At 61.7% G+C, this 26,251-nt stretch overlaps 1 protein-coding gene across 1 annotated transcript in view; it reads left to right on the top strand.

Annotated features, from left to right (window-relative positions):
• Positions 1-22,975, top strand: part of LOC136045607 (cleavage and polyadenylation specificity factor subunit 1-like) — a gene marked incomplete at its 3' end in the record, with an annotated part of 44,796 nt that extends 21,821 nt beyond the window's left edge. Inside the window, 17 exon segments of the mRNA XM_065731617.1 lie at positions 2,139-2,249; positions 3,200-3,293; positions 3,411-3,498; positions 4,393-4,506; positions 5,489-5,540; positions 6,465-6,562; positions 6,674-6,748; positions 7,460-7,540; positions 9,716-9,805; positions 10,504-10,620; positions 11,482-11,623; positions 13,795-13,973; positions 15,306-15,442; positions 17,482-17,581; positions 17,583-17,687; positions 21,664-21,867; positions 22,881-22,975. Coding sequence (XP_065587689.1) covers positions 2,139-2,249; positions 3,200-3,293; positions 3,411-3,498; positions 4,393-4,506; positions 5,489-5,540; positions 6,465-6,562; positions 6,674-6,748; positions 7,460-7,540; positions 9,716-9,805; positions 10,504-10,620; positions 11,482-11,623; positions 13,795-13,973; positions 15,306-15,442; positions 17,482-17,581; positions 17,583-17,687; positions 21,664-21,867; positions 22,881-22,975 — 1,882 coding nt within the window.
• Between the last annotated feature and the right edge of the window lie 3,276 nt (positions 22,976-26,251).

Here is a 26,251-nt window from a genome sequence, read left to right as displayed (position 1 = left end):
GGGTGATGTTTCTGGTGACATTCTGGGTGACATCCTTGATGTTGTGGGTGATGTCCTTTATGACAATCCCATCTGTGTGACATCCGTGGTGATGTTCCGGGTGACAGTTCTGGTGACATTCTGGGTGACATTGTTGATGTTCCGTGTGATGTCCTTGGTGACAGTCTCAGTGATGTTGCGGGTGACATCCTTGGTGATGTTGTGGGTGATGATTTTGGTGACATTCTGGGTGACATCCTTGATGTTGTGGGTGATGTCCTTGATGACAGTCCCGGTGATGTTACGGGTGATGTTTCTGGGTGACATTCTGGGTGACATCCTTGATGGTGTGGGTGACGTCCTCTGTGACAATCCCGGTGACGTTCTGGGTGACATCCGTTTCTGGGTGACATTCTGGGTGACATCCTTGATGTTGTGGGTGACGTCCTCTGTGACAATCCTGGTGACGTTCTGGGTGACATCCTTGGTGACGTTCTGGGTGATGTTTCTGGTGACATTCTGGGTGACATCCTTGATGTGGGTGACGTTCTGGGTGATGTTCCTGGTGACGTTCTGGGTGACGTTCTGGGTGACGCTTCTGGTGACATTCTGGGTGACATCCTTGATGGTGTGGGTGATGTCCTCTGTGACAATCCCGGTGACGTTCTGGGTGACATCCGTTTCTGGGTGACATGCTGGGTGACATCCTTGATGTTGTGGGTGATGTCCTCTGTGACAATCCCGGTGACGTTCTGGGTGACATCCTTGGTGACGTTCTGGGTGATGTTTCTGGTGACATTCTGGGTGACATCCTTGATGTTGTGGGTGACGTTCTGGGTGATGTTCCTGGTGACGTTCTGGGTGACGTTCTGGGTGACGCTTCTGGTGACATTCTGGGTGACATCCTTGATGGTGTGGGTGACGTCCTCTGTGACAATCCCAGTGACGTTCTGGGTGACGTTCTGGGTGATGTTCCTGGTGACGTTCTGGGTGATGTTTCTGGTGTCATTCTGGGTGCCATCCTTGATGCTGCGGGTGACATCCTTGGTGACATTCTGGGTGATGTCCTTGGTGACAGTCCCAGTAGTATTCTGGGTGACAATCCTGCTGACGTTCCTGGTGCCATCCCGGTGACATTCCTCGTGCCATTCCGGTGGCATTCCCAGTGATATTCCCATAGTAATTCCATTGCTGCTCATGGTGACATTCCCGGTGACATTCCCGGTGGCACTGTGATGCCACCCCATTATCATCCTGGTGATGTTCCCGATTGTATGTTGGTGACGTTCCCAGTGCCATCCTGGTGACATCCTGGTGACATCTGGGTGCCATCTGGGTTCCATCCCAGTGGTGTTCCTGGTGCTATCTGGGTGCTATTCCCAACGAGATTCCCAGTGCCATCCTGGTGCCATCCCAGTGACATTCTGGGTGCCATCCCAGTGCCATCCCAGTGCCACCTGGTGCCACCCTGGTGATGTTCCTGGTGACATCTTGGTGATGTTCCCACTGAGGTTCCCAGTGCCACCCTGATGCCATCCCAGTGCCGTCCCAGTGCCATCCCAGTGCTATCCCTATTCCACATGTGCCATCCCATTGCCATCCCGTTGCCCCCCAGTGCCACCCTGATGCCACCAGGGCCATTCCAGTGCCATCCCATTGCCTCCTGCTGCCACCCTGCTGCCACCAGGGCCATCCCAGTGCCATGCCGATGCCATCCCAGTGCTACCCGTATTTCACCAGTGCCATCCCATTGCCCCCTGGTGCTGCCCTGATGCCACCGGAGCCATCCCAGTGCCCCCCAGTGCCACCCTGATGCCACCAGGGCCATCCCAGGGCCATTCCAGTGCCACCCCAATGCCATCCCATTGCCATCCCAGTGCTACCTCTATGCCACCAGGGCCATCCCATTGCCATCCCAGTGCCACTCGGTGCCATCCTGTTGCCCCCCGATGCCATCCCATAGCCATCCTGTTGCCCCCCGATGCCATCCCAGTGCCACTCGGTGCCACCCTGATGCCACCAGGACCATCCCAGTGCCACTTGGTGCCATCCCGTTGCCCCCGATGCCATCCCATTGCCATCCCATTGCCATCCCGATGCCATCCCATTGCCATCCCATTGCCATCCCGGTGCCACCGCGGTGCCGTCCGTCCCTGCAGGCGGAGTGGTGATCTTCGCTGTGAACTCTCTGCTGTACCTGAACCAGAGCGTGCCGCCCTACGGCGTCTCCCTCAACAGTCTGACCGCCGGCACCACCGTCTTCCCGCTGCGTGAGTGCCACCACCGCCACGGGGTGACACAACTGCAGGGTGACACGGCCACGGGGTGACACAACTGCAGGGTGACATGGCCACGGGGTGACACGGCCACGGGGTGACACAACTGCAGGGTGACACAGCCACGGGGTGACACGGCCATGGGGTGACACAGGTGAGGGGTGACATGGCTATGGGGTGACACAACTGCAGGGTGACACGGCCACGGGGTGACACGGCCACGGGGTGACAGTACCACAGGGTGGCATGTCCACAGGGTGACAGTGCCACGGGGTGACAATGCCACAAGGTGATACGGCCACCGGGTGACAATGCCATGAGGTGACACAGCCACCGGGTGACAATACCACGGGGTGACAGTGCTACGGGGTGACAGTGCCACAGGGTGACAATACCACGGGGTGACAGTGCTATGGGGTGACAGTGCCATGGGGTTACAATGCCACGAGGTGATATGGCCACCGGGTGACACAGCCACCAGGTGACAATGCCATGGGGTGACACAGCCACAGGGTGACAATGCCATGGGGTGACAGTGCTACGGGGTGACAGTGCTACGGGGTTACAATGCCACGAGGTGATATGGCCACCGGGTGACAATGCCATGGGGTGACACAGCCACAGGGTGACAATGCCACGAGGTGATATGGCCACCGGGTGACAATGCCATGGGGTGACACAGCCACAGGGTGACAATGCCACGAGGTGATATGGCCGTGGGGTGACAATGCCACGGGGTGACATGTCCACAGGGTGACAATGCCACGAGGTGTTATGGCCACCGGGTGACAATGCCATGGGGTGACACAGCCACAGGGTGACAATGCCACGGGTGCCACGGCCATGGGGTGACAATGCCACGGGGTGCCACGGGTGCCACGGGGTGACAGTGCCACGGGGTGCCACGGCGTCCCATCTGTCCCCAACGCCGCGTGTCCCCGCAGGCATCCAGGACGGCGTGCGGTTGACGCTGGACTGTGCTCAGGCCGCCTTCATCTCCTACGACAAAATGGTCATTTCCCTCAAGGGCGGCGAGATGTGAGCGGGGACGGGGAGCGGGGGAGGGGAAAGGGGAGGGGGAGGGGGGGGGAGGGGTCCCCGTTGCGGTGACCGTCCCCCGTTGTCACCGCCGCCTGTCCCCCCAACCCCCCGCAGCTACGTGCTGACGCTCATCACCGACGGCATGCGCAGCGTCCGCTCCTTCCACTTCGACAAAGCGGCCGCCAGCGTGCTCACCACCTGCGTGAGTGCGGGGCCACGACCCCACCGTGTCCCCAACCCCCCTGTCCCCAACCCCCCTGTCCCCAACTCCACTGTGTCCCCACCCCCCCTGTCCCCAACCCTCTGGTGTCCCCAACCCCTCATGTCCCCAACCCCGTGGTGTCCCCAACACCCTGGTGTCCCCAACCCCACGCTGTCCCCAACCCCACACTGTCCCCAACCCCTCATGTCCCCAACCCCGTGGTGTCCCCAACCCCGTGGTGTCCCCAACCCCACGGTGTCCCCAACCCCTCATGTCCCCAACCCCCCTGTCCCCAACTCCACCGTGTCCCCAACCCCCCTGTCCCCAACCCCATGTGTCCCCAACCCCACGCTGTCCCCAACCCCACAATGTCCCCAACCCCCTGGTGTCCCCAACCCCACGCTGTCCCCAACCCCCTGGTGTCCCCAACTCTGTGGTGTCCCCAACCCCCTGGTGTCCCCAACCCCACGCTGTCCCCAACCCCATGTGTCCCCAACCCCCTGGTGTCCCCAACCCTGTGGTGTCCCCAACCCCATGTGTCCCCAACCCCCTAGAGTCCCCAACCCCACGCTGTCCCCAACCCCACGCTGTCCCCAACCCCTCATGTCCCCAACCCTATAGTGTCCCCAATCCCCTGTCCCCAACCCCATGTGTCCCCAACCCCCTAGAGTCCCCAACCCCGTGTCCCCAACTCCACGCTGTCCCCAACCCCACACTGTCCCCAACCCCACGCTGTCCCCAACCTCACGCTGTCCCCAACCCCACAATGTCCCCAACCCCGTGTCCCCAACCCCACACTGTCCCCAACCCCACGCTGTCCCCAACCCCACGCTGTCCCCAACCCCACGCTGTCCCCAACCCCACGCTGTCCCCGCGCTGTCCCCACCCGTGCAGATGGTGACGCTGGAGCCGGGTTTCCTGTTCCTGGGCTCCCGCCTGGGGAACTCTCTGCTGCTCAAGTACACCGAGAAGCTGCAGGACGCTCCCAAGGACCCGCCCGACAAGCAGGTGGTGTCACCGTGTCACCGCGTCACCGTGTCACTGCGTCACCATGTCACCGTGTCACCGCGTCACCGTGTCACTGTGTCACCATGTCACCCTGTCACCCTGTCACCCTGTCACTGTGTCACCCTGTCACCGTGTCACCATGTCACCGTGTCACTGTGTCACCGTGTCACCGTGTCACCACGTCACCGTGTCACCGTGTCACTGTGTCACCGTCACCACCGCCGGGTCCCCCCCTCCCCCCCCAACCCGGTGTCCTCCCATCCCCGCCACGGAAGCGTGGTTGTGGCTGTGTCCCCACCAGTGGGTCCCCCCGTGCCCCCTCTGTGGCGGTGTCCCCATGGCCACCTCCCCGTGGTCACCGTGTCACCATGTCCCTGCCACCACTATGTCCCCACCATTGAGTCCCCCGTGTCCCCACCGTGACATTGTCCCCATGGCCGCTTTCCCATGGTCTCCGTGTCCCCGTGGTCTCCGTGTGCTGGTGACACTGCTGTACCCATGTCTGAGTGACAGTGCTGTCACCGTGTCCTGGTGGCACTGCTGTCCCCATGTCCTGGTGACAGTTGTCGCCATGTCCCGGTGGCACTGTTGTCCCCATGTCCCCATGTCCAGGTGACATGTCCCCGTGTCCCGGTGGCACTGTTGTCACCATGTCCAGGTGACAGTTGTCCCCATGTCCAGGTGACAGTTGTCCCTGTGTCCCGGTGGCACTGCTGTCACCATGTCCAGGTGACGGTCGTCCCCATGTCCAGGTGACAGTTGTCCCCGTGTCCCAGTGGCACTGTTGTCACCATGTCCAGGTGACAGTCGTCCCCGTGTCCCGGTGGCACTGTTGTCCCCATGTCCTGGTGGCACTGCTGTCCCCATGTCCCGGTGGCACTGTTGTCACCATGTCCAGGTGACAGTTGTCCCTGTGTCCCGGTGACACTGCTGTCCCCGTGTCCTGGTGGCACTGTTGTCCCCATGTCCCCCCCCCCCGCAGGAGGAGCCCCCGACCAAGAAGAAGCGCTCGGAGTCAGCGGCTCCGTGGGCCGGTGGGTGACACGGTGACACCCCCGGGGCTGGGGGGAGGTGACAATGGGGTGGGGGGGTGACATGAAAGGAGAGGTGACACAGGGTGACACGAAAGGGGAGGTGACATGGACGGGTGGGTGACACAATGGGGAGGTGACACGGGGAGGTGACACAGGGGGACACGAAAGGGGAGGTGACATGGACGGGTGGGTGACACAATGGGGAGGTGACACGGGGAGGTGACACAGGGTGACACGAAAGGGGAGGTGACATGGATGGGTGGGTGACACGAAGTGAGGGGGTGGCATTGGGGGGATCAAAGGGGAGGTGACATGGACAGGGGTGGGTGACACGAAGTTGGGGGGGTGTGGCTTTGGGGGGGTGACACGGAGGGGAGGTGACATGAACGGGAGTGGGGGGGTGACACGAAGTGGGGGAGTGACACGAAAGGGGAGGTGCCATGGATAGGTGGGTGACACGAAGTGGGGTGGCATGGGGGGGTGACATGGAGGGAAGGTGACATGGGAAGGTGACATGAGGGGTGATGGGGGAGGGTGAAATGGGGGAGGTGACATGGGGTGGGTGACAAGGAGGGTGGTGACAGAGGGGAGGTGACACGGAGGGAGGAGGTGACATGGGGGGTGAGGGTGAAACGGGGGGGTGACATGGGGTGGGTGACATGGAGGGTGGTGGCACGGAGGGGAGGTGACACGGAGGGGGGAGATGATGTGGGGGGTGACGTGGGGGGGTGAGGGTGAATTGGAGGGGTGACATGGTGACACTGGAGGGTGTGACACACTGTGGGGTGACACGGAGGGGTGGGGTGACACCGCAGGGGGGTGACGTGGAGGGAGGTGACCCAGAGCAAGGGGAGGGGGAGGGAGGGGGTGACACGGGGGGGGATGGGGGGAGGTGACACGGTGACATTGCGTTGTCCCCTCCAGGTGGCAGCAAGTCGGCACCGCAGGACGAGGTGGACGAGATCGAGGTGTACGGCAGCGAGGCACAGTCGGGGACGCAGTTGGCCACGTACTCCTTCGAGGTGTGTCCCCAAACTGTCCCCAAACGATCCCCAGGCGGTCCTCCCCCTCCCCCCCATCCCGGTGACACCGCGGCCACCGCCCGTGTGTGTCCCCTCCTCTGGTCCCCGCAGGTGTGTGACAGCATCCTCAACATCGGGCCCTGCGCCAACGCCGCCATGGGGGAGCCCGCCTTCCTGTCCGAGGAGGTCAGCGTGGCACCGTGTCCCCATGTCCCCATGTCCCCATATCCCCATGTCCCCCTGTCCCCATATCCCCATGTCCCCCTGTCCCCGTGTCCCCGTGTCCTCGTGTCCCCATATCCCCCTGTCCCCATATCCCCATGTCCCCATGTCCCCATATCCCCATGTCCCCGTGTCCCCGTGTCCCCATGTCCTCGTGTCCCTGTGTCCCTGTGTCCCCATGTCCTCATATCCCCATGTCCCCATGTCCCCATGTCCCCATGTCCCCATATCCCCATGTCCCCATATCCCCATGTCCCCATGTCCCCATATCCCCCGTCCCCATATCCCCCGTCCCCATGTCCCCATATCCCCCATCCCCATGTCCCCATATCCCCATGTCCCCATGTCCCCATATCCCCCGTCCCCATATCCCCCGTCCCCATGTCCCCATATCCCCCATCCCCATGTCCCCATATCCCCATGTCCCCATATCCCCATGTCCCCATATACCCGCACCCCATGTCCCCATATCCCCCTGTCCCCATATCCCCCTGTCCCCATATCCCCCTGTCCCCATGTCCCCCTGTCCCCGTGTCCCCATGTCCCCCTGTCCCCATGTCCCCATATCCCCATATCCCCATGTCCCCATGTCCCCCTGTCCCCATGTCCCCCTGTCCCCGTGTCCCCACGCGGTGGTGCCGATGACGCAGCGCTGTCCGTGTGTGTGCACTGCAGTTCCAGAACAGCCCCGAACCGGATCTGGAGATCGTTCTGTGCTCCGGGTACGGCAAGAACGGCGCGCTGTCTGTGCTGCAGGTGGGGACACGTGTCACCGTGTCACCGTGTCACTGTGTCACCGTGTCACTGTGTCACCGTGTCACCGTGTCACTGTGTCACTGTGTCGTTGTGTCACTGTGTCACTGTGTCGTTGTGTCACTGTATCACTCTGTCGCTGTGTCGCTGTGTCACTGTGTCATTGTGTCACCATGTCACCACATCACTGTGTCACCATGTCACTGTGTCACTGTGTCGTTGTGTCATTGTGTCACTGTGTCACTGTGTCGTTGTGTCACTGTGTCGTTGTGTCACTGTGTCACTGTGTCACAATGTCCCTGTGTCACCATGTCACCACGTCACTGTGTCACCATGTCACCGCATCACCATGTCACCGCGTCACATCCCCATGTTACCATGTCACTGTGTCGTTGTGTCACTGTGTCACTGTGTCAATGTGTCACTGTGTCATTGTGTCACCGTGTCGTTGTGTCACTGTGTCGTTGTGTCACTGTCGCTGTGTCACTGTGTCACAATGTACCTGTGTCACCACGTCACTGTGTCACCATGTCACCGCATCACCATGTCACCGCGTCACATCCCCATGTTACCATGTCACTGTGTTGTTGTGTCACTGTGTCACTGTGTCACTGTGTCACTGTGTCACTGTGTCATTGTGTCACCGTGTCATTGTGTCACTGTGTCACTGTGTCACTGTGTCACTGTGTCATTGTGTCACCGTGTCATTGTGTCACTGTGTCACTGTGTCACTGTGTCACTGTGTCGTTGTGTTGTTGTGTCACTCTGTCACTGTGTCACAATGTCCCTGTGTAACCACGTCACCGTGTCCCTGTGTCACCATGTCACTGTGTCGCTGTGTCACCATGTCACTGTGTCACTGTGTCACCGTGTCACTGTGTCACCGTGTCACCGTGTCACCGTGTCACCATGTCACCGTGTCACCGTGTCACTGTGTCACTGTATCACTGTTGCTGTGTCACTGTGTCACTGTGTCGTTGTGTCGTTGTGTCGTTGTGTCACTGTGTCACTGTGTCGTTGTGTCACTGTGTCACTGTGTCGTTGTGTCACTGTGTCGTTGTGTCACTGTGTCACTGTGTCACCGTGTCCCTGTGTCACCATGTCACCATGTCACTGTGTCACTGTGTCACTGTGTCGCTGTGTCGCTGTGTCGCTGTGTCGCTGTGTCGTTGTGTCATTGTGTCACCATGTCACTGTGTCGTTGTGTCACTGTGTCACTGTGTCGTTGTGTCGTGTCACTGTGTCCCCACATCCCTGTATCCCAGCATCCCTTTATCTCAGTGTCCCCACGTCCCCACAGTGTCCCCCTGTCCCTGTAGTGTCTGCATAGAGTCCCTCTGTCCCCGTGGTGTTCCCCTCTACAACAGTGTTCTCCTGTCCCTTTGATGTCCCCATGTCATCCCGCTGTTGTCCCTGTAGTGTCCCACGTTGTCCCCATGCTGTCCCTTTGTTGTCTTTGTGCTGTCCTGTTGTCCCACTGTTGTCCCCATCTGTCCTTCTGTTGTCCCACTGTTGTCCCCGTGCTGTCCCCATATCATCCCATTGTTGTCCCCGTGCTGTCCTTCTGTTGTCCCGTTGTTGTCCCCGTGCTGTCCTTCTGTTGTCTTCTTCTTGTCCCCGTGCTGTCCCCATATTGTCCCACTGTTGTCCCCATCATGCTGTCCCGCTGTTGTCCCATTGTTGTCCCGTTGTTGTCCCCATCTGTCCTTCTGTTGTCCCATTGTTGTCCCCGTGCTGTCCCGCTGTTGTCTTCTTCTTGTCCCCGTGCTGTCCCATTGTTGTCCCATTGTTGTCCCGTTGTTGTCCCGCTGCTGTCCCCGCACAGCGCCGGTTCCGGTGTTGCAGAGCGGTGCCTCCGGGAGCGGTGTCGGTGCCAAAGCAGCCACTGCCGGGAGAACCAGGGCGGCCCCGAGTGTGGGCGCAGCCTGTATGCCCCGGCCACAGCCCCACGGCGCTATGGGGCGGCCCTGCCCCACAGCTCTGTCCCGTGGTGCTGTGGGGTCATACCTGCCCCACGGCTCTTCCCCGTGGTGCTATGGGGCCATCCGTGCCCCACAGCTTTGCCCCACGGCACTGTGGGGCCATCCCTGCCCCACGCCTCTTCCCCACGGTGCTATGGGGCCATCCCTGCCCCACATCTCTGCCCCACGGCACTATGGGGCTGTGTCTGTCCCGCAGAGGAGCATTCGGCCGCAGGTGGTGACGACGTTTGAGCTGCCCGGCTGCTACGACATGTGGACCGTGGTGGCCCCCCCCAAGAAGGACGAGGTCAGTGTCACCCCCACGTGTCACCCCCTCGTGTCACCTCCATGTGTCACCCCCCATGTGTCACCTCCACGTGTTCCCCCCATACGTCACCCCGTGTCACCCCCATGTGTCACCCCCTATATGTCACTCCCACTTATTGCCTGTGTGTCACACCCACATGTCACCGTGTCACCTCCACGTGTCAGCCCCATACGTCACCCTGTGTCACCCCTGCATGTCATCCCCGTGTGTCACCCGTGTCACCCCCATGTGTCACCCCTGCATGTCACTCCCATGTGTCACCTTCACATGTCACCCCTGCATGTCATCCCCATGTGTCACCTGTGTCACCCCATGTGTCACCCCTGCATGTCACTCCCATGTGTCACCTTCACATGTCACCCCTGCATGTCTCCCCCATGTGTCCTCCTGTCCCTGTGTCCCTCTGTCCATGTGTCCCCATGTCCCCCCATGTCCCCTGTCCATGTCCCCCCATGTTCCCCTGTCCATGTCCCCCCATGTCCCCATCCATGTCCCCCTGTGTCCCCTGTCCCCCCACATCCTCCTGTCCCTGTCCCCCCGTGTCTCCTGTCCACGTCCCCATGTCCTCTGTCCCCTATCCCCCCCATGTCCTCCTGTCCACGTCCCCCCGTGTCCCCATGTCCCCCCGTGTCCCCTGTCCATGTCCCCGCGGTGCCAGCGCTGTCCGTGTCCATCAGGCGGAGCAGAGCACCGCGGGTGACACCGCCGACAAAGAGCCCTCGGCCCCCGACCCCCCTGAGGACGAAGGGCAGCGGCACGGCTTCCTCATCCTCAGCAGGGAGGACTCCACCATGGTGCGCCCACACCGCGACGGCTGGAGGGGGGACCGGGTGACAAAGGGACAGGGTGACGGGGTGACAAAGGGACGGGGTGACGGGGTGACAAAGGGATGGAGTGATGGGGTGACAAAGGGACGGGGTGACGGAGTGACAAAGGGACAGGGTGACAAAGTGACGGAGTGATGGGGTGACAAAGGGACAGAGTGACAAAGTGACGGGGTGACAAAGGGACAGGGTGACAGGGTGACAAAGTAACGGGTTGACAAAGGGACAAAGGGACAGGGTGACAAGGTGACAAAGTGACAGGGTGACAAAGTGACATGGTGACAAAGTGACGGGTTGACAAAGGGACAGAGTGACAAGGTGACAAGGTGACAAAGGGACAGGGTGATGGGGTGACCATGTGACAAAGTGACGGGGTGACAAAGTTATGGGGTGACAAGGTGACAAGGTGACAGGGTGACGGGGTGACAAAGTGACGGGGTGACAGGGTGGTGATGGGGTGACAGAGTGACAAAGGGACGGAGTGATGGGGTGACAAAGGGACGGGGTGACAAAGTGACGGGATGATGGGGTGACAAAGTGACAGGGTGACAGGGCAATGGGGTGACAGGGTGACAAAGTGACAGATTGATGGTGTGATGGGGTGACAAAGGGACGGGGTGACAGGTTGACAAAGTGGCGGGGTGACAGGGTGACAAAGTGACAGGGTGATGGTGTAATGGGGTGACAAGGTGTCAGGGTGACGGGGTGACAAGGTGTTGGGGTGGCAGAATGACAAGGTGATGGGGTGACAGGGTGACAGAATGATGGGCTGATGGGGTGGTGAGGTGACGAGACGATGGGGTGACGCGGTGACGCGGTGTGGTCCCGCAGATCCTGCAGACGGGGCAGGAGATCATGGAGTTGGACACGAGCGGCTTCGCCACGCAGGGCCCCACCATCTTCGCCGGGAACATCGGGGACAACCGCTACATCGTGCAGGTGTCCCCGCTCGGAGTGCGGCTGCTCGAGGGCGGTGAGTGACGCTCAGTGCCTGCCACCATGTCCCCATCGTGTCCCCATGTCCCCATGTCCCCATGCCCCCTGTCCCCATATCCCCATGTCCCCATGTCCCTCTATCCCTGTGTCCCCATATCCCCATGTCCCCATATACCCGCACCCCATGTCCCCATATCCCCATGTCCCCATATCCCCATGGCCCCATGGCCCCATGTCCCCATATCTCCATGTCCCCATGTCCCCATGTCCCCATATCCCCATGTCCCCATGTCCCCATATCCCCATATCCCCATATCCCCATGTCCCCATATCCCCATGTCCCCATGTCCCCATATCCCCCGTCCCCATATCCCCCGTCCCTATATCCCCATGTCCCCATATCCCCATGTCCCCATGTCCCCATATCCCCATATCCCCATATCCCCATATCCCCATGTCCCCATGTCCCCATGTCCCCATATCCCCCGTCCCCATATCCCCCGTCCCCATATCCCCATGTCCCCATATCCCCATGTCCCCATGTCCCCATATCCCCCGTCCCCATATCCCCATGTCCCCATATCCCCATGTCCCCATATCCCCATGTCCCCATGTCCCCATATCCCCATATCCCCATATCCCCATATCCCCATGTCCCCATGTCCCCATGTCCCCATATCCCCCGTCCCCATATCCCCCGTCCCCATATCCCCATGTCCCCATATCCCCATGTCCCCATGTCCCCCTGTCCCCATGTCCCCATATCCCCATGTCCCCATATCCCCATGTCCCCATATTTCATGCCCCCCTGTCCTGGTGTCCCCGTGTCCCTGTCCCCATGTTCCCACATCCCAGAATCTCTATGTTCCCATGTCCTGGTGTTCCCATGTCCCCACATCCCAATGTCCCCGTGTCCCAGTGTCCCCATATCCCCCCAATGTCCCCACACCCCCCAGCATCCCGCTGTCCCCATGTCCTCATGTCCCCATGTCCTTTCATGTCCCCTTGCCCTCAATGTCCCCATGCCCCTGATGTCCCTCCACCCTCTGCTGTCCCCACCCCGCTTAGTGTCCCTCTCCCCTGCTGTCCCCATGTCCCCTGTGTCCCCTGCTGTCTCCATGTCCCCTGCTGTCCCCATGTCCCCTGCTGTCCTCCTGTCCCCTGCTGTCCCCTGCTGTCCCCCTGTCCCTGTGTCCCCTGCTGTCCCCCTGTCCCTTGTGTCCCCCGCTGTCCCCTGCTGTCCCCATGTCCCCTGCTGTCCCCCCTGTGTCCCCTGATGGCCCGCTGTCCCCGCAGTGAACCAGCTGCACTTTGTCCATGTCCCTTAGTGTCCCCCTGTCCCCTGTGTCCCCTGCTGTCCCCTGCTGTCCCCTATGTCCCCGCTGTCCCCTGCTGCCCCCCTGTCCCCTGTGTCCCCGCTGTCCTCTGCTGTCCCCCTGTCCCCTGTGTCCCCTGTGTCCCCTGCTGCCCCCCTGTCCCCTGTGTCCCCTGTGTCCCCTGTGTCCCCTGCTGCCCCTGTGTCCCCGCTGTCCCCTGCTGCCCCCCTGTCCCCTGCTGTCCCCTGCTGCCCCCCTGTCCCCTGTGTCCCCGCTGTCCCCTGCTGCCCCCCTGTCCCCTGTGTCCCCCGCTGTCCCCTGCTGCCCCCCTGTCCCCTGTGTCCCCCGCTGTCCCCTGCTGCCCCCCTGTCCCTGTGTCCCCCGCTGTCCCCTGCTGTCCCCGCTGTGTCCCCTGATGGCCCGCTGTCCCCGCAGTGAACCAGCTGCACTTTGTCCATGTCCCTTAGTGTCCCCCTGTCCCCTGTGTCCCCTGCTGTCCCCTGCTGTCCCCCTGTCCCCTATGTCCCCGCTGTCCCCTGCTGCCCCCTGTCCCCTGTGTCCCCACTGCCCCGCTGTCCCCTGTGTCCCCTGCTGTCCTGCTGTCCCCTGCTGCCCCCCTGTCCCCTGTGTCCCCGCTGTCCCCTGCTGCCCCCCTGTCCCCTGTGTCCCCACTGCCCCCCTGTCCCCTGTGTCCCCCGCTGTCCCCTGCTGCCCCCCTGTCCCCTGTGTCCCCACTGCCCCCCTGTCCCCTGTGTCCCCCGCTGTCCCCTGCTGCCCCCCTGTCCCCGCTGTCCCCTGCTGCCCCCCTGTCCCCTGTGTCCCCCGCTGTCCCCTGCTGCCCCGCTGTCCCCTGTGTCCCCCGCTGTCCCCTGATGCCCCGCTGTCCCCGCAGTGAACCAGCTGCACTTTGTCCCGGTGGATCTGGGCTCCCCGTTGGTGCACTGCGCGGTGGCGGATCCGTACGTGGTGCTGCTGAGCGCGGAGGGCCAGCTGTGCTGCCTCGTCCTCAAGAGCGACACCTACGGCGGCCGCACGCACCGCCTGGCGCTGCTCAAGAGCCCGCTGCACCCCGTGAGTCACCGCCGCACCGTCACCCGCGGCTCCGTGTCACCCTCAGTGTCACCCGCAGCTCCGTGTCACCCTCAGTGTCACCCGCGGCTCTGTGTCACCCTCAGTGTCACCCACACAGCACTGTGTCACCTGCAGCTCCGTGTCACCCTCAGTGTCACCCACAGAGCACTGTGTCACCCGCGGCTCCATGTCACCCTCAGTGTCACCCACACAGCACTGTCACCTGCAGCTCCGTGTCACCCTCAGTGTCACCCCCGGCACCATGTCACCCTCAGTGTCACCCACACAGCACTGTGTCACCCACGGCACTGTGTCACCCTCAGTGTCACCCCCGGCACCATGTCACCCTCAGTGTCACCCGCGGCTCTGTGTCACCCTCTGTGTTACCCACGACTCCGTGTCACCCTCAGTGTCACCCACACAGCACTGTGTCACCCACGGCACTGTGTCAGCCCTCAGTGTCACCCGTGGCTCCATGTCACCCTCAGTGTCACCCACGGCACTGTGTCACCCTCAGTGTCACCCACAGCTCCGTGTCACCCTCAGTGTCTCCCGCAGCACCGTGTCACCCTCAGTGTCACCCCCGGCACCGTGTCACCCGCACAGCACTGTGTCACCCGCAACACAGTGTCACCCACACAGCACTGTGTCACCCACACGGCACCGTGTCACCCGCGGCACTGTGTCACCCATGGCACTGTGTCACCCATATGGCACCCACAACACTGTGTCACCCGCGGCACTGTGTCACCCACGACACAGTGTCACCCGTGGCACAGTGTCACCTCTGGCACATTGTCACCCATGTCGCATTGTCCCCCGTGTCGCATTGTTACCCGTAGCATATTGTGACCGGTGACACAGTGTCACCCATGGCACAGTGTCACCTCTGGCACATTGTCACCTGTGTCGTATTGTCACCTGTGGTGCAGTGTCACCCGTGGCACGTCATTAACCTTGTCACACTGTCACCCTTGGCTCTTTGTCACTCGTGTCATGCTGCCACCCGTGTGACGCTGTCCCCAAGTGATGCTGTCCCCGTGTGACATTGTCCCCATGTGACGCAGTCCCTATGTCCCCATGTGATGCTGTCCCCAAGTGACACTGTTCCCACGTGATGCTGTCCCCGTGTGATGCTGTCCCCATGAGACGCTGTCCCCGTGTCCCTGTGTGATGCTGTCCCCAAGTGACACTGTTCCCACGTGATGCTGTCCCCGTGTGACGCTGTCCCCGTGTCCCTGTGTGACGCTGTCCCCATGTGATGCTGTCCCCAAGTGACACTGTTCCCACGTGATGCTGTCCCCGTGTGACGCTGTCCCCGTGTCCCCGCAGCAGCCGAAGGTGATGGCGCTGTGCGTGTACCGCGACGTGAGTGGGATGTTCACCACCGAGAGCCGCAGCAGCGGCGCCCGCGACGAAGTGTCCCTGCGCGGCCCCAGCGACAGCGAGACCCTCATCCAGGACATCAGGTGACACCGCGGGGACACCGGGGGGGGGGGCAGCGGGGGGGGGTGGCACCGGAGGGGCGTCAGGGAGGGTGACAATGGGGTGGGTGACACCAGAGTGGGTGACAATGGGGTGGGTGACACCAGGGTGGGTGACAGTGGATGAGTGACAGTGGGAAGGGTGACAATGGGGTGGGTGACAATAGGATAGTGACACGGGTGGGTGACACCAGGGTGGGTGACAGTGGGGTGGGTGACAGTGGGATAGTGACACTGGTGGGTGACAGTGGGGTGGGTGACACCAAGGTGGGTGACAGTGGGATAGTGACAGTGGGGTGAGTGGCAATGGGATAGTGACACCAGTGGGTGACGGTGGGGTGGGTGGCAATGGGATAGTGACACCAGTGGGTGACAGTGGGGTGGGTGACACCAAGGTGGGTGACAGTGGATGAGTGACAGTGGGGTGGGTGACAATGGGGTGGGTGACAATAGGATAGTGACACTGGTGGGTGACAGTGGGGTGGGTGACACCAGGGTGGGTGACAGTGGGGTGGGTGACAGTGGGATAGTGACACTGGTGGGTGACAGTGGGGTGGGTGACACCAGAGTGGGTGACAGTGGGGTGGGTGACGGATGGGTGACAGTGGGGTGGGTGACAGTGGGATAGTGACACTGGTGGGTGACAGTGGGGTGGGTGATAGTGGGATGGGTGACAACGGTGTGGGTGGCAGTGGGATAGTGACACCAGTGGGTGACAGTGGGGTAGGTGACACCAGGGTGGGTGACAGTAGGGTGGGTGGCAGTGGGATAGTGACACTGGGGAGGTGACAGTGGGATGGTGACACTGGGGTGGGGATGGAGGTGGTGATGTTGGGGAGGTGACTTTGGGGAGGTGACATTGGGATGGTGACATTGGAGTGGTGACATTGCGGTGGTGACGCTCAGTGTTGCTGTGTGACACTGCGGTGGTGACACTGTGGCGGTGACACTGCAGCGGTGACACTGCGGTGGTGACACTGTGGCGGTGACACTGCGACGGTGACACTGCAGCGGTGACACTGGCGGTGACACTGTGGCGGTGACACTGTGGCGGTGACACTGCAGCGGTGACACTGGTGGTGACACTGCAGCGGTGACACTGTGGTGGTGACACTGCAGTGGTGACACTGTGGCGGTGATGCTCGGTGTCACTGTGTGACACTGTGGCGGTGACACTGCGGCGGTGACACTGTGGCAGTGACACTGTGGCGGTGACGCTCAGTGTCGCTGTGTGACACTGTGGTGGTGACACTGCGGCGGTGACACTGCAGCGGTGACACTGCGGCAGTGACGCTCGGTGTCGCTGTGTGACACTGCGGCGGTGACACTGCGGTGGTGACGCTCAGTGTCGCTGTGTGACACTGTGGTGGTGACACTGCAGCGGTGACACTGCGGTGGTGACGCTCTGTGTCGCTGTGTGACACTGCGGCGGTGACACTGCGGCGGTGACACTGTGGCAGTGACACTGTGGCGGTGACGCTCAGTGTCGCTGTGTGACACTGTGGTGGTGACACTGTGGCGGTGACACTGCAGCGGTGACACTGCGGCGGTGACGCTCGGTGTCGCTGTGTGACACTGCGGCGGTGACACTGCGGTGGTGACGCTCAGTGTCGCTGTGTGACACTGTGGTGGTGACACTGCAGCGGTGACACTGCGGTGGTGACGCTCAGTGTCGCTGTGTGACACTGTGGCGGTGACACTGTGGCAGTGACGCTCAGTGTCGCTGTGTGACACTGTGGCGGTGACAGTGCAGCGGTGACGCTCAGTGTCGCTGTGTGACACTGTGGCGGTGACACTGTGGCGGTGACACTGCAGCGGTGACACTGCGGCGGTGACGCTCGGTGTCGCTGTGTGACACTGCGGCGGTGACACTGTGGTGGTGACACTGCGGCGGTGACACTGCAGCGGTGACGCTCTGTGTCGCTGTGTGACACTGTGGTGGTGACACTGCGGCGGTGACACTGTGGTGGTGACACTGCGGCAGTGACACCGCGGCGGTGACGCTCGGTGTCGCTGTGCGGCAGTGGCTCTGTGGACGACGAGGAGGAGATGCTGTACGGGGACTCGGGGGCCCTTTGCAGCCCCCCCCACGAGGAGCAGCGCCGCGGAGCCCCCCCCCCCTCCGGAGAGGGACCCCCGGCAGCACCGCGCGGACCCCTCCCCCACCCCCACCCCCGCCCCCACCCCCACGCACTGGGCGCTGCTCGTGCGCGACAACGGCGCCATGGAGGTAACGGCCCTGTCACCAACTGTCACCTCCTGTCACCTCCTGTCACCGTCACCTCCTGTCACCGTCACCTCCTGTCACCTCTGTGTCACCTCTGTGTCACCTCCTGTCACCTCCTGTCACCGTCACCTCCTGTCACTATCATCTCCTGTCACCTCTGTGTCACCTCTGTGTCACCTCCTGTCATCTCCTGTCACCGTCACCGTCACTGTCACCTCCTGTCACCTCTGTGTCACCTCTGTGTCACCTCTGTGTCACCTCCTGTCACCATCACCTCCTGTCACTATCACCTCCTGTCACCTCTGTGTCACCTCTGTGTCACCTCCTGTCACCTCCTGTCACCGTCACCTCCTGTCACTATCGCCTCCTGTCACCTCTGTCACCTCTGTGTCACCTCCTGTCACCGTCACCTCCTGTCACTATGACCTCCTGTCACCTCTGTGTCACCTCTGTGTCACCTCCTGTCACCTCCTGTCACCATCACCTCCTGTCACTATCACCTCCTGTCTCCTCTGTGTCACCTCTGTGTCACCTCCTGTCACCTCCTATCACCGTCACCTCCTGTCACTGTCACCTCCTGTCACCTCTGTGTCACCTCTGTGTCACCAACTGTCACCTCCTGTCACTATCGCCTCCTGTCACCTCTGTGTCACCTCTGTGTCACCTCCTGTCACCGTCACCTCCTGTCACCGTCACCTCCTGTCACCTCTGTGTCACCTCTGTGTCACCTCCTGTCACCTCCTGTCACCGTCACCTCCTGTCACTATCATCTCCTGTCACCTCTGTGTCAGCTCTGTGTCACCTCCTGTCACCTCCTGTCACCGTCACCTCCTGTCACTATCGCCTCCTGTCACCTCTGTGTCACCTCCTGTCACCGTCACCTCCTGTCACTATCGCCTCCTGTCACCTCTGTGTCACCTCCTGTCACCGTCACCTCCTGTCACTATCGCCTCCTGTCACCTCCTGTCACCTCCTGTCACCGTCACCTCCTGTCACTATCATCTCCTGTCACCTCTGTGTCACCTCTGTGTCACCTCCTGTCACCTCCTGTCACTATCACCTCCTGTCACCTCTGTGTCACCTCCTGTCACCATCACCTCCTGTCACTATCACCTCCTGTCTCCTCTGTGTCACCTCTGTGTCACCTCCTGTCATCTCCTGTCACCGTCACCAACTGTCACTGTCACCTCCTGTCACCTCTGTGTCACCTCTGTGTCACCTCCTGTCACCATCACCTCCTGTCACTATCACCTCCTGTCACCTCTGTGTCACCTCTGTGTCACCTCCTTTCACCTCCTGTCACCGTCACCTCCTGTCACTATCACCTCCTGTCACCTCTGTGTCACCTCTGTGTCACCTCCTGTCACCTCCTGTCACCGTCACCTCCTGTCACTATCGCCTCTGTGTCATCTCTGTGTCACCTCCTGTCACCGTCACCTCCTGTCACTATCGCCTCCTGTCACCTCTGTGTCACCTCCTGTCACCGTCACCTCCTGTCACTATCACCTCTTGTCACCTCTGTGTCACCTCCTGTCACCAACTGTCACCTCCTGTCACCTCCTGTCACCTCCTGTCACTATCACCTCCTGTCACCTCTGTGTCACCTCCTGTCACCTCCTGTCACCGTCACCTCCTGTCACTATCACCTCTTGTCACCTCTGTGTCACCTCTGTCACCTCTGTGTCACCTCCTGTCACCGTCACCTCCTGTCACTATCATCTCTGTGTCACCTCTGTGTCACCTCCTGTCACCTCCTGTCACCTCCTGTCACCTCCTGTCACTATCATCTCCTGTCACCTCTGTGTCACCTCTGTGTCACCTCCTGTCACCCCCTGTCACCTCCTGTCACCTCCTGTCACTATCATCTCCTGTCACCTCTGTGTCACCTCCTGTCACCTCCTGTCACCGTCACCTCCTGTCACTATCACCTCCTGTCACCTCTGTGTCACCTCCTGTCACCAGCTGTCACCAGCTGTCACCTCTGTGTCACCTCCTGTCACCGACTGTCACCTCCTGTCACTGACTGTCACCAACTGTCACCTCCTGTCACCGTCACTGACTGTCACTGACTGTCACCTCCTTCACCGACTGTCACCGACTGTCACCAACTGTGACCTCCTTCACCGACTGTCACCTCTGTGTCACCAACTGTCACCATCTATCACTGACTGTCACCTCCTGTCACCGTCACCGTCACCAACTGTCACCTCCTTCATCAACTGTCACCTCCTTCACTGTCACCTGTGTCACCGACTGTTACCATCACTGACTGTCACCATCTGTCACCGACTGTCACCTCCTGTCACCTCCTGTCACTATCACCAACTGTCACCTCCCTGTCATCGCCTGTCCCCTCCCTGTCACCACCTGTCCCCTCCCTGTCACCACCTGTACCCTCTGTGTCACCATCTGTATCCTCTGTGTCACCGCCTGTCACCTCTGTGTCACTGCCTGTCACCGCTTGTCCCTTCCATGTCACCCCCTGTCCCCTTCCTGTCACCACCTGTCCCCTCCATGTCACCATGTGTCCCCTTGTTGTCACCGCCTGTCCCCTCCGTGTCACCATGTGTCCCCTTGTTGTCACCGCCTGTCCCCTCCGTGTCACCGTGTGTCCCCTTGTTGTCACCGCCTGTCCCCTCCGTGTCACCGTGTGTCCCCTTGTTGTCACCGCCTGTCCCCTCCGTGTCACCATGTGTCCCCTTGTTGTCACCGCCTGTCCCCTCCGTGTCACCATGTGTCCCCTTGTTGTCACCGCCTGTCCCCTCCATGTCACCATGTGTCCCCTTGTTGTCACCCGCCTGTCCCCTCCGTGTCACCATGTGTCCCCTTGTTGTCACCGCCTGTCCCCTCCGTGTCACCGTGTGTCCCCTTGTTGTCACCGCCTGTCCCCTCCGTGTCACCATGTGTCCCCTTGTTGTCACCGCCTGTCCCTGTCCCCTCAGTGTCACCACCTGTCCCCTTGTCACCTCCTGTCCCCTCCCTGTCACCACCTGTCCCAGTGTCCCCTTGTCACCCCATGACCCCAGTGCCCCCCACGTCGCCCCGTGACCCCAATGTCCCCACTGTCCCCATATCACCCCATGTCCCCGATGTCCCCCGCTGTCCCCTGTATCCCCATGACCCCATTGTCCCCACTGTCCCCATTGCCCCCATGATCCTGTTGTCCCCATTGCCCCAGTGTCCCCATTGCCCCCATTGTCCCTCAGTGCCTCAGTGTCCCCCACTGTCCCCAATGTCCCCATTGCCCCCAATGTCCCCACTGCCCCCATTGCCCCCAATATCCCCATTGCCCCCAATGTCCCCAATATCCCCATTGCCCCCAGTGTCCCTCAGTGCCTCAGTGTCCCCCACTGTCCCCACTGTCCCCACTGCCCCCATTGCCCCCAGTGTCCCCATTGCCCCCAATGTCCCCATTGCCCCCAGTGTCCCCATTGCCCCCAATGTCCCCCATGTCCCCACTGTCCCCACTGCCCCCCATGTCCCCACTGTCCCCACTGCCCCCAATGTCCCCTACGCCCCCCCACCCCATTGCCCCATTGCCCCCTATTTCCCCACTGCCCCCATTGCCCCCAATGTCCCCATTGCCCCAATTGCCCCCAGTGTCCCCACTGCCCCCATTGCCCCCAATGTCCCCACTGCCCCCAATGTCCCCACTGCCCCCATTGTCCCCACTGCCCCCATTGCCCCCAATGTCCCCATTGCCCCCAACGTCCATGTTGCCCCCAATGTCCCCACTGCCCCCATTGCCCCCAATGTCCCCAATATCCCCATTGCCCCCAATGTCCCCAATGTCCCCAATGTCCCCAATGTCCCCAGTGTCCCCACTGCTCCCATTGCCCCCAATGTCCCCATTGCCCCCAATGTCCCCACTGCCCCCAATGTCCCCACTGCTCCCATTGCCCCCAATGTCCCCATTGCCCCCAGTGTCCCCACTGCCCCCAGTGTCCCCAGGTCCCCGCTGTCCCCCTGCTGTCCCCAGATCTACCAGCTCCCCGAGTGGCGCCTGGTGTTCCTGGCCAAGAACTTCCCCGTGGGGCAGCGCGTGCTGGTGGACAGCAGCTTTGGGCAGCCGGCGCCGGGGGAGGGGCGCAAGGAGGAGGCGACGCGCCAGGGGGGGCTGCCCCACGTCCGCGAGGTTCTGCTGGTGGGGCTGGGGGCGCGGCAGAGCCGCCCCTACCTGCTGGTGAGAGCGGGGTGGGGGGTGGGGGGGGTTATGGGGTGGGGGGGGTTATGGGGTGGGGGATGGGTTATGGGGTGGGGGGCGGTTATGGGGTGGGGATGGGTTATGGGGCTGGGAGTGGGGTTATGGAGTGGGGATGGGTTATGGGGCGGGGAGTGGGGTTATGGGGTGGGGATGGGTTATGGGGTGGGGATGGGTTATGGGGCTGGGAGTGGGGTTATGGAGTGGGGATGGGTTATGGGGTGGGGAGTGGGGTTATGGGGTTGGGGGTTATGGGGCTGGGAGTGGGTTTGTGGGACTGGGAGTGGCATTATGGGGTGGGGATGGGTTATGGGGCTGGGAGTGGGGGTATGGGGTGGGGATGGGTTATGGGGCTGGGAGTGGGGTTATGGGGTTGGGGGTTATGGGGCTGGGAGTGGGTTTGTGGGGCTGGGAGTGGGGTTATGGGGTGGGGATGGGTTATGGGGCTGGGAGTGGGGTTATGGGGTGGGGATGGGTTATGGGGCTGGGAGTGGGGTTATGGGGTGGGGATGGGTTATGGGGCTGGGAGTGGGGTTATGGGGTTGGGGCTTATGGGGCTGGGAGTGGGTTTGTGGGGCTGGGAGTGGGGTTATGGGGTGGGGATGGGTTATGGGGCTGGGAGTGGATTTGTGGGGCTGGGAGTGGGGTTATGGGGCTGGGAGTGGGGTTATGGGGTGGGGGGGGTTATGGGGCTGGGGGCTATGGCGGAGCCGACCCTTTCTGGTGGTGAGAGCGGGGCAGGGTGCTCTATGGGGCAGCACTATGGGGCAGTGCTAAGGGGTGGTGCTATGGGGCAGCACCATGGGGCAGCGGCACTATGGGGCAGGGGCACTATGGGACATTGGTGCTATGAGGCGGCACTATAGGGCAGTGGCGCTATGGGGCAGCGCTGTGGGGCAGTGCTGTGGGGCTGCGCTGTGGGGCGGCGCTGTGGGGCGGCGCTGTGGGGCGGCGCTATGGGGCGGCGCTGTGGGGCAGCGTTGCTGTGTGTGCAGGTGCACGTGGAGCAGGAGCTGCTGCTGTATGAGGCGTTCGCCCATGATCCGCACCTGGGGCACAGCAACCTCAAGGTGCGCTTCAAGAAGGTACGGCAACAGCGTGTCCCCAAAGTGTCCCCAAAGTGTCCCCAAAGTGTCCCCAAAGTGTCCCCAAAGTGTCCCCACAGTGTCCCCAGAGTGTCCCCAGAGTGTCCCCAGAGTGTCCCCAGAGTGTCCCCACAGTGTCCCCAGAGTGTCCCCACAGTGTCCCCAGAGTGTCCCCAGAGTGTCCCCACAGTGTCCCCAGAGTGTCCCCACAGTGTCCCCAGAGTGTCCCCAAAGTGTCCCCAAAGTGTCCCCAGAGTGTCCCCACAGTGTCCCCAGAGTGTCCCCAAAGTGTCCCCTGAGTGTCCCCAGAGTGTCCCCAGAGTGTCCCCACAGTGTCCCCAGAGTGTCCCCAGAGTGTCCCCAGAGTGTCCCCACAGTGTCCCCACAGTGTCCCCAAAGTGTCCCCACAGTGTCCCCACAGTGTCCCCAAAGTGTCCCCAGAGTGTCCCCAGAGTGTCCCCACAGTGTCCCCACAGTGTCCCCAGAGTGTCCCCAGAGTGTCCCCACAGTGTCCCCAGAGTGTCCCCAAAGTGTCCCCAGAGTGTCCCCACAGTGTCCCCAAAGTGTCCCCAACGTGTCCCCAGAGTGTCCCCAACGTGTCCCCAAAGTGTCCCCACAGTGTCCCCAGAGTGTCCCCACAGTGTCCCCACAGTGTCCCCAGAGTGTCCCCAAAGTGTCCCCACAGTGTCCCCACAGTGTCCCCAGAGTGTCCCCAAAGTGTCCCCAGAGTGTCCCCACAGTGTCCCCAGAGTGTCCCCAAAGTGTCCCCAGAGTGTCCCCAGAGTGTCCCCAAAGTGTCCCCACAGTGTCCGCAGAGTGTCCCCAGAATGTCCCCACAGTGTCCCCACAGTGTCCCCACAGTGTCCCCAGAGTGTCCCCAGAGTGTCCCCAGAGTGTCCCCACAGTGTCCCCTGAGTGTCCCCAGAGTGTCCCCAAAGTGTCCCCAGAGTGTCCTTAATGTGTCCCCAAAGTGTCCCCAAAGTGTCCCCAAAGTGTCCCCAGAGTGTCCCCAGAGTGTCCCCACAGTGTCCCCACAGTGTCCCCACAGTGTCCCCAGAGTGTCCCCACAGTGTCCCCACAGTGTCCCCACAGTGTCCCCAAAGTGTCCCCAGAGTGTCCCCAAAGTGTCCCCAGAGTGTCCCCAGAGTGTCCCCAGAGTGTCCCCAAAGTGTCCCCACAGTGTCCCCACAGTGTCCCCAGAGTGTCCCCAAAGTGTCCCCAAAGGTGTCCCCAGAGTGTCCCCAGAGTGTCCCCACAGTGTCCCCACAGTGTCCCCAGAGTGTCCCAAGTGTCCCCAGAGTGTCCCCACAGTGTCCCCAAAGTGTCCCCAACGTGTCCCCAGAGTGTCCCCAACGTGTCCCAAAGTGTCCCCACAGTGTCCCCACAGTGTCCCCAGAGTGTCCCCACAGTGTCCCCAGAGTGTCCCCAGAGTGTCCCCACAGTGTCCCCAGAGTGTCCCCACAGTGTCCCCAGGAGTGTCCCCAAAGTGTCCCCAAAGTGTCCCAGAGTGTCCCCACAGTGTCCCAGAGTGTCCCCTGAGTGTCCCCAGAGTGTCCCGGAGTGTCCCCACAGTGTCCCCAGAGTGTCCCCAGAGTGTCCCCCAGAGTGTCCCCACAGTGTCCCCAAGTGTCCCAAAGTGTCCCCACAGTGTCCCCAAAGTGTCCCCTGAGTGTCCCCAGAGGTGTCCCCAGAGTGTCCCACCGTGTCCCAGAGTGTCACCCCAGAGTGTCCCCAGAGTGTCCCCACAGTGTCCCCACAGTGTCCCCCAAAGTGTCCCAAGTGTCCCCACAGTGTCCCCAAAGTGTCCCCAGAGTGTCCCCAGAGTGTCCCCACAGTGTCCCCACAGTGTCCCCAGAGTGTCCCCAGAGTGTCCCCACAGTGTCCCCAGAGTGTCCCCAAAAGTGTCCCCCAGAGTGTCCCACAGTGTCCCCCACAGTGTCCCCAACGTGTCCCCAAAGTGTCCCCCACAGTGTCCCCAGAGTGTCCCACAGTGTCCCCACAGTGTCCCCAGAGTGTCCCCAAAGTGTCCCCACAGTGTCCCCACAGTGTCCCCAGAGTGTCCCCAAAGTGTCCCCAGAGTGTCCCCACAGTGTCCCCAGAGTGTCCCCAAAGTGTCCCCACAGTGTCCGCAGAGTGTCCCCAGAATGTCCCCACAGTGTCCCCACAGTGTCCCCACAGTGTCCCCAGAGTGTCCCCAGAGTGTCCCCAGAGTGTCCCCACAGTGTCCCCTGAGTGTCCCCAGAGTGTCCCCAAAGTGTCCCCAGAGTGTCCTTAATGTGTCCCCAAAGTGTCCCCAAAGTGTCCCAAAGTGTCCCCAGAGTGTCCCCAGAGTGTCCCCACAGTGTCCCCTGAGTGTCCCCAAAGTGTCCCCAGAGTGTCCCCAGAGTGTCCCCACAGTGTCCCCACAGTGTCCCCAAAGTGTCCCCAGAGTGTCCCCACAGTGTCCCCAGAGTGTCCCCACAGTGTCCCCACAGTGTCCCCACAGTGTCCCCAAAGTGTCCCCAGAGTGTCCCCAAAGTGTCCCCAGAGTGTCCCCAGAGTGTCCCCAGAGTGTCCCCAAAGTGTCCCCACAGTGTCCCCACAGTGTCCCCAGAGTGTCCCCAAAGTGTCCCAAAGTGTCCCCAGAGTGTCCCCAGAGTGTCCCCAGAGTGTCCCCCACAGTGTCCCCAGAGTGTCCCCACAGTGTCCCCAGAGTGTCCCCACAGTGTCCCCAGAGTGTCCCCAAAGTGTCCCCAGAGTGTCCCCAGAGTGTCCCCAGAGTGTCCCCACAGTGTCCCCAGAGTGTCCCCACAGTGTCCCCAAAGTGTCCCCAACGTGTCCCCAGAGTGTCCCCAAAGTGTCCCCCACAGTGTCCCCAGAGTGTCCCCAGAGTGTCCCCACAGTGTCCCCAGAGTGTCCCCAAAGTGTCCCCACAGTGTCCCCACAGTGTCCCCAGAGTGTCCCCCAGAGTGTCCCCAAAGTGTCCCCACAGTGTCCGCAGAGTGTCCCCAGAATGTCCCCACAGTGTCCCCACAGTGTCCCCACAGTGTCCCCAGAGTGTCCCCACAGTGTCCCCTGAGTGTCCCCACAGTGTCCCAAAGTGTCCCCACAGTGTCCCCTGAGTGTCCCCAAAGTGTCCCCAAAGTGTCCCCACAGTGTCCCCAGAGTGTCCCCAAAGTGTCCCAGAGTGTCCTTAATGTGTCCCCAAAGTGTCCCCAAAGTGTCCCCAAAGTGTCCCCAGAGTGTCCCCAGAGTGTCCCCACAGTGTCCCCTGAGTGTCCCCAAAGTGTCCCCAGAGTGTC

This window comes from Cyrtonyx montezumae, unplaced genomic scaffold, assembly GCF_038088225.1.
Source record: "Cyrtonyx montezumae isolate F1298 unplaced genomic scaffold, pur_monq_1.0 scaffold_144, whole genome shotgun sequence".
Lineage (NCBI taxonomy): Eukaryota > Metazoa > Chordata > Aves > Galliformes > Odontophoridae > Cyrtonyx > Cyrtonyx montezumae.
Note: the sequence above shows the minus strand (reverse complement) of the source record. Positions and strands in the feature narration are given on the sequence as shown.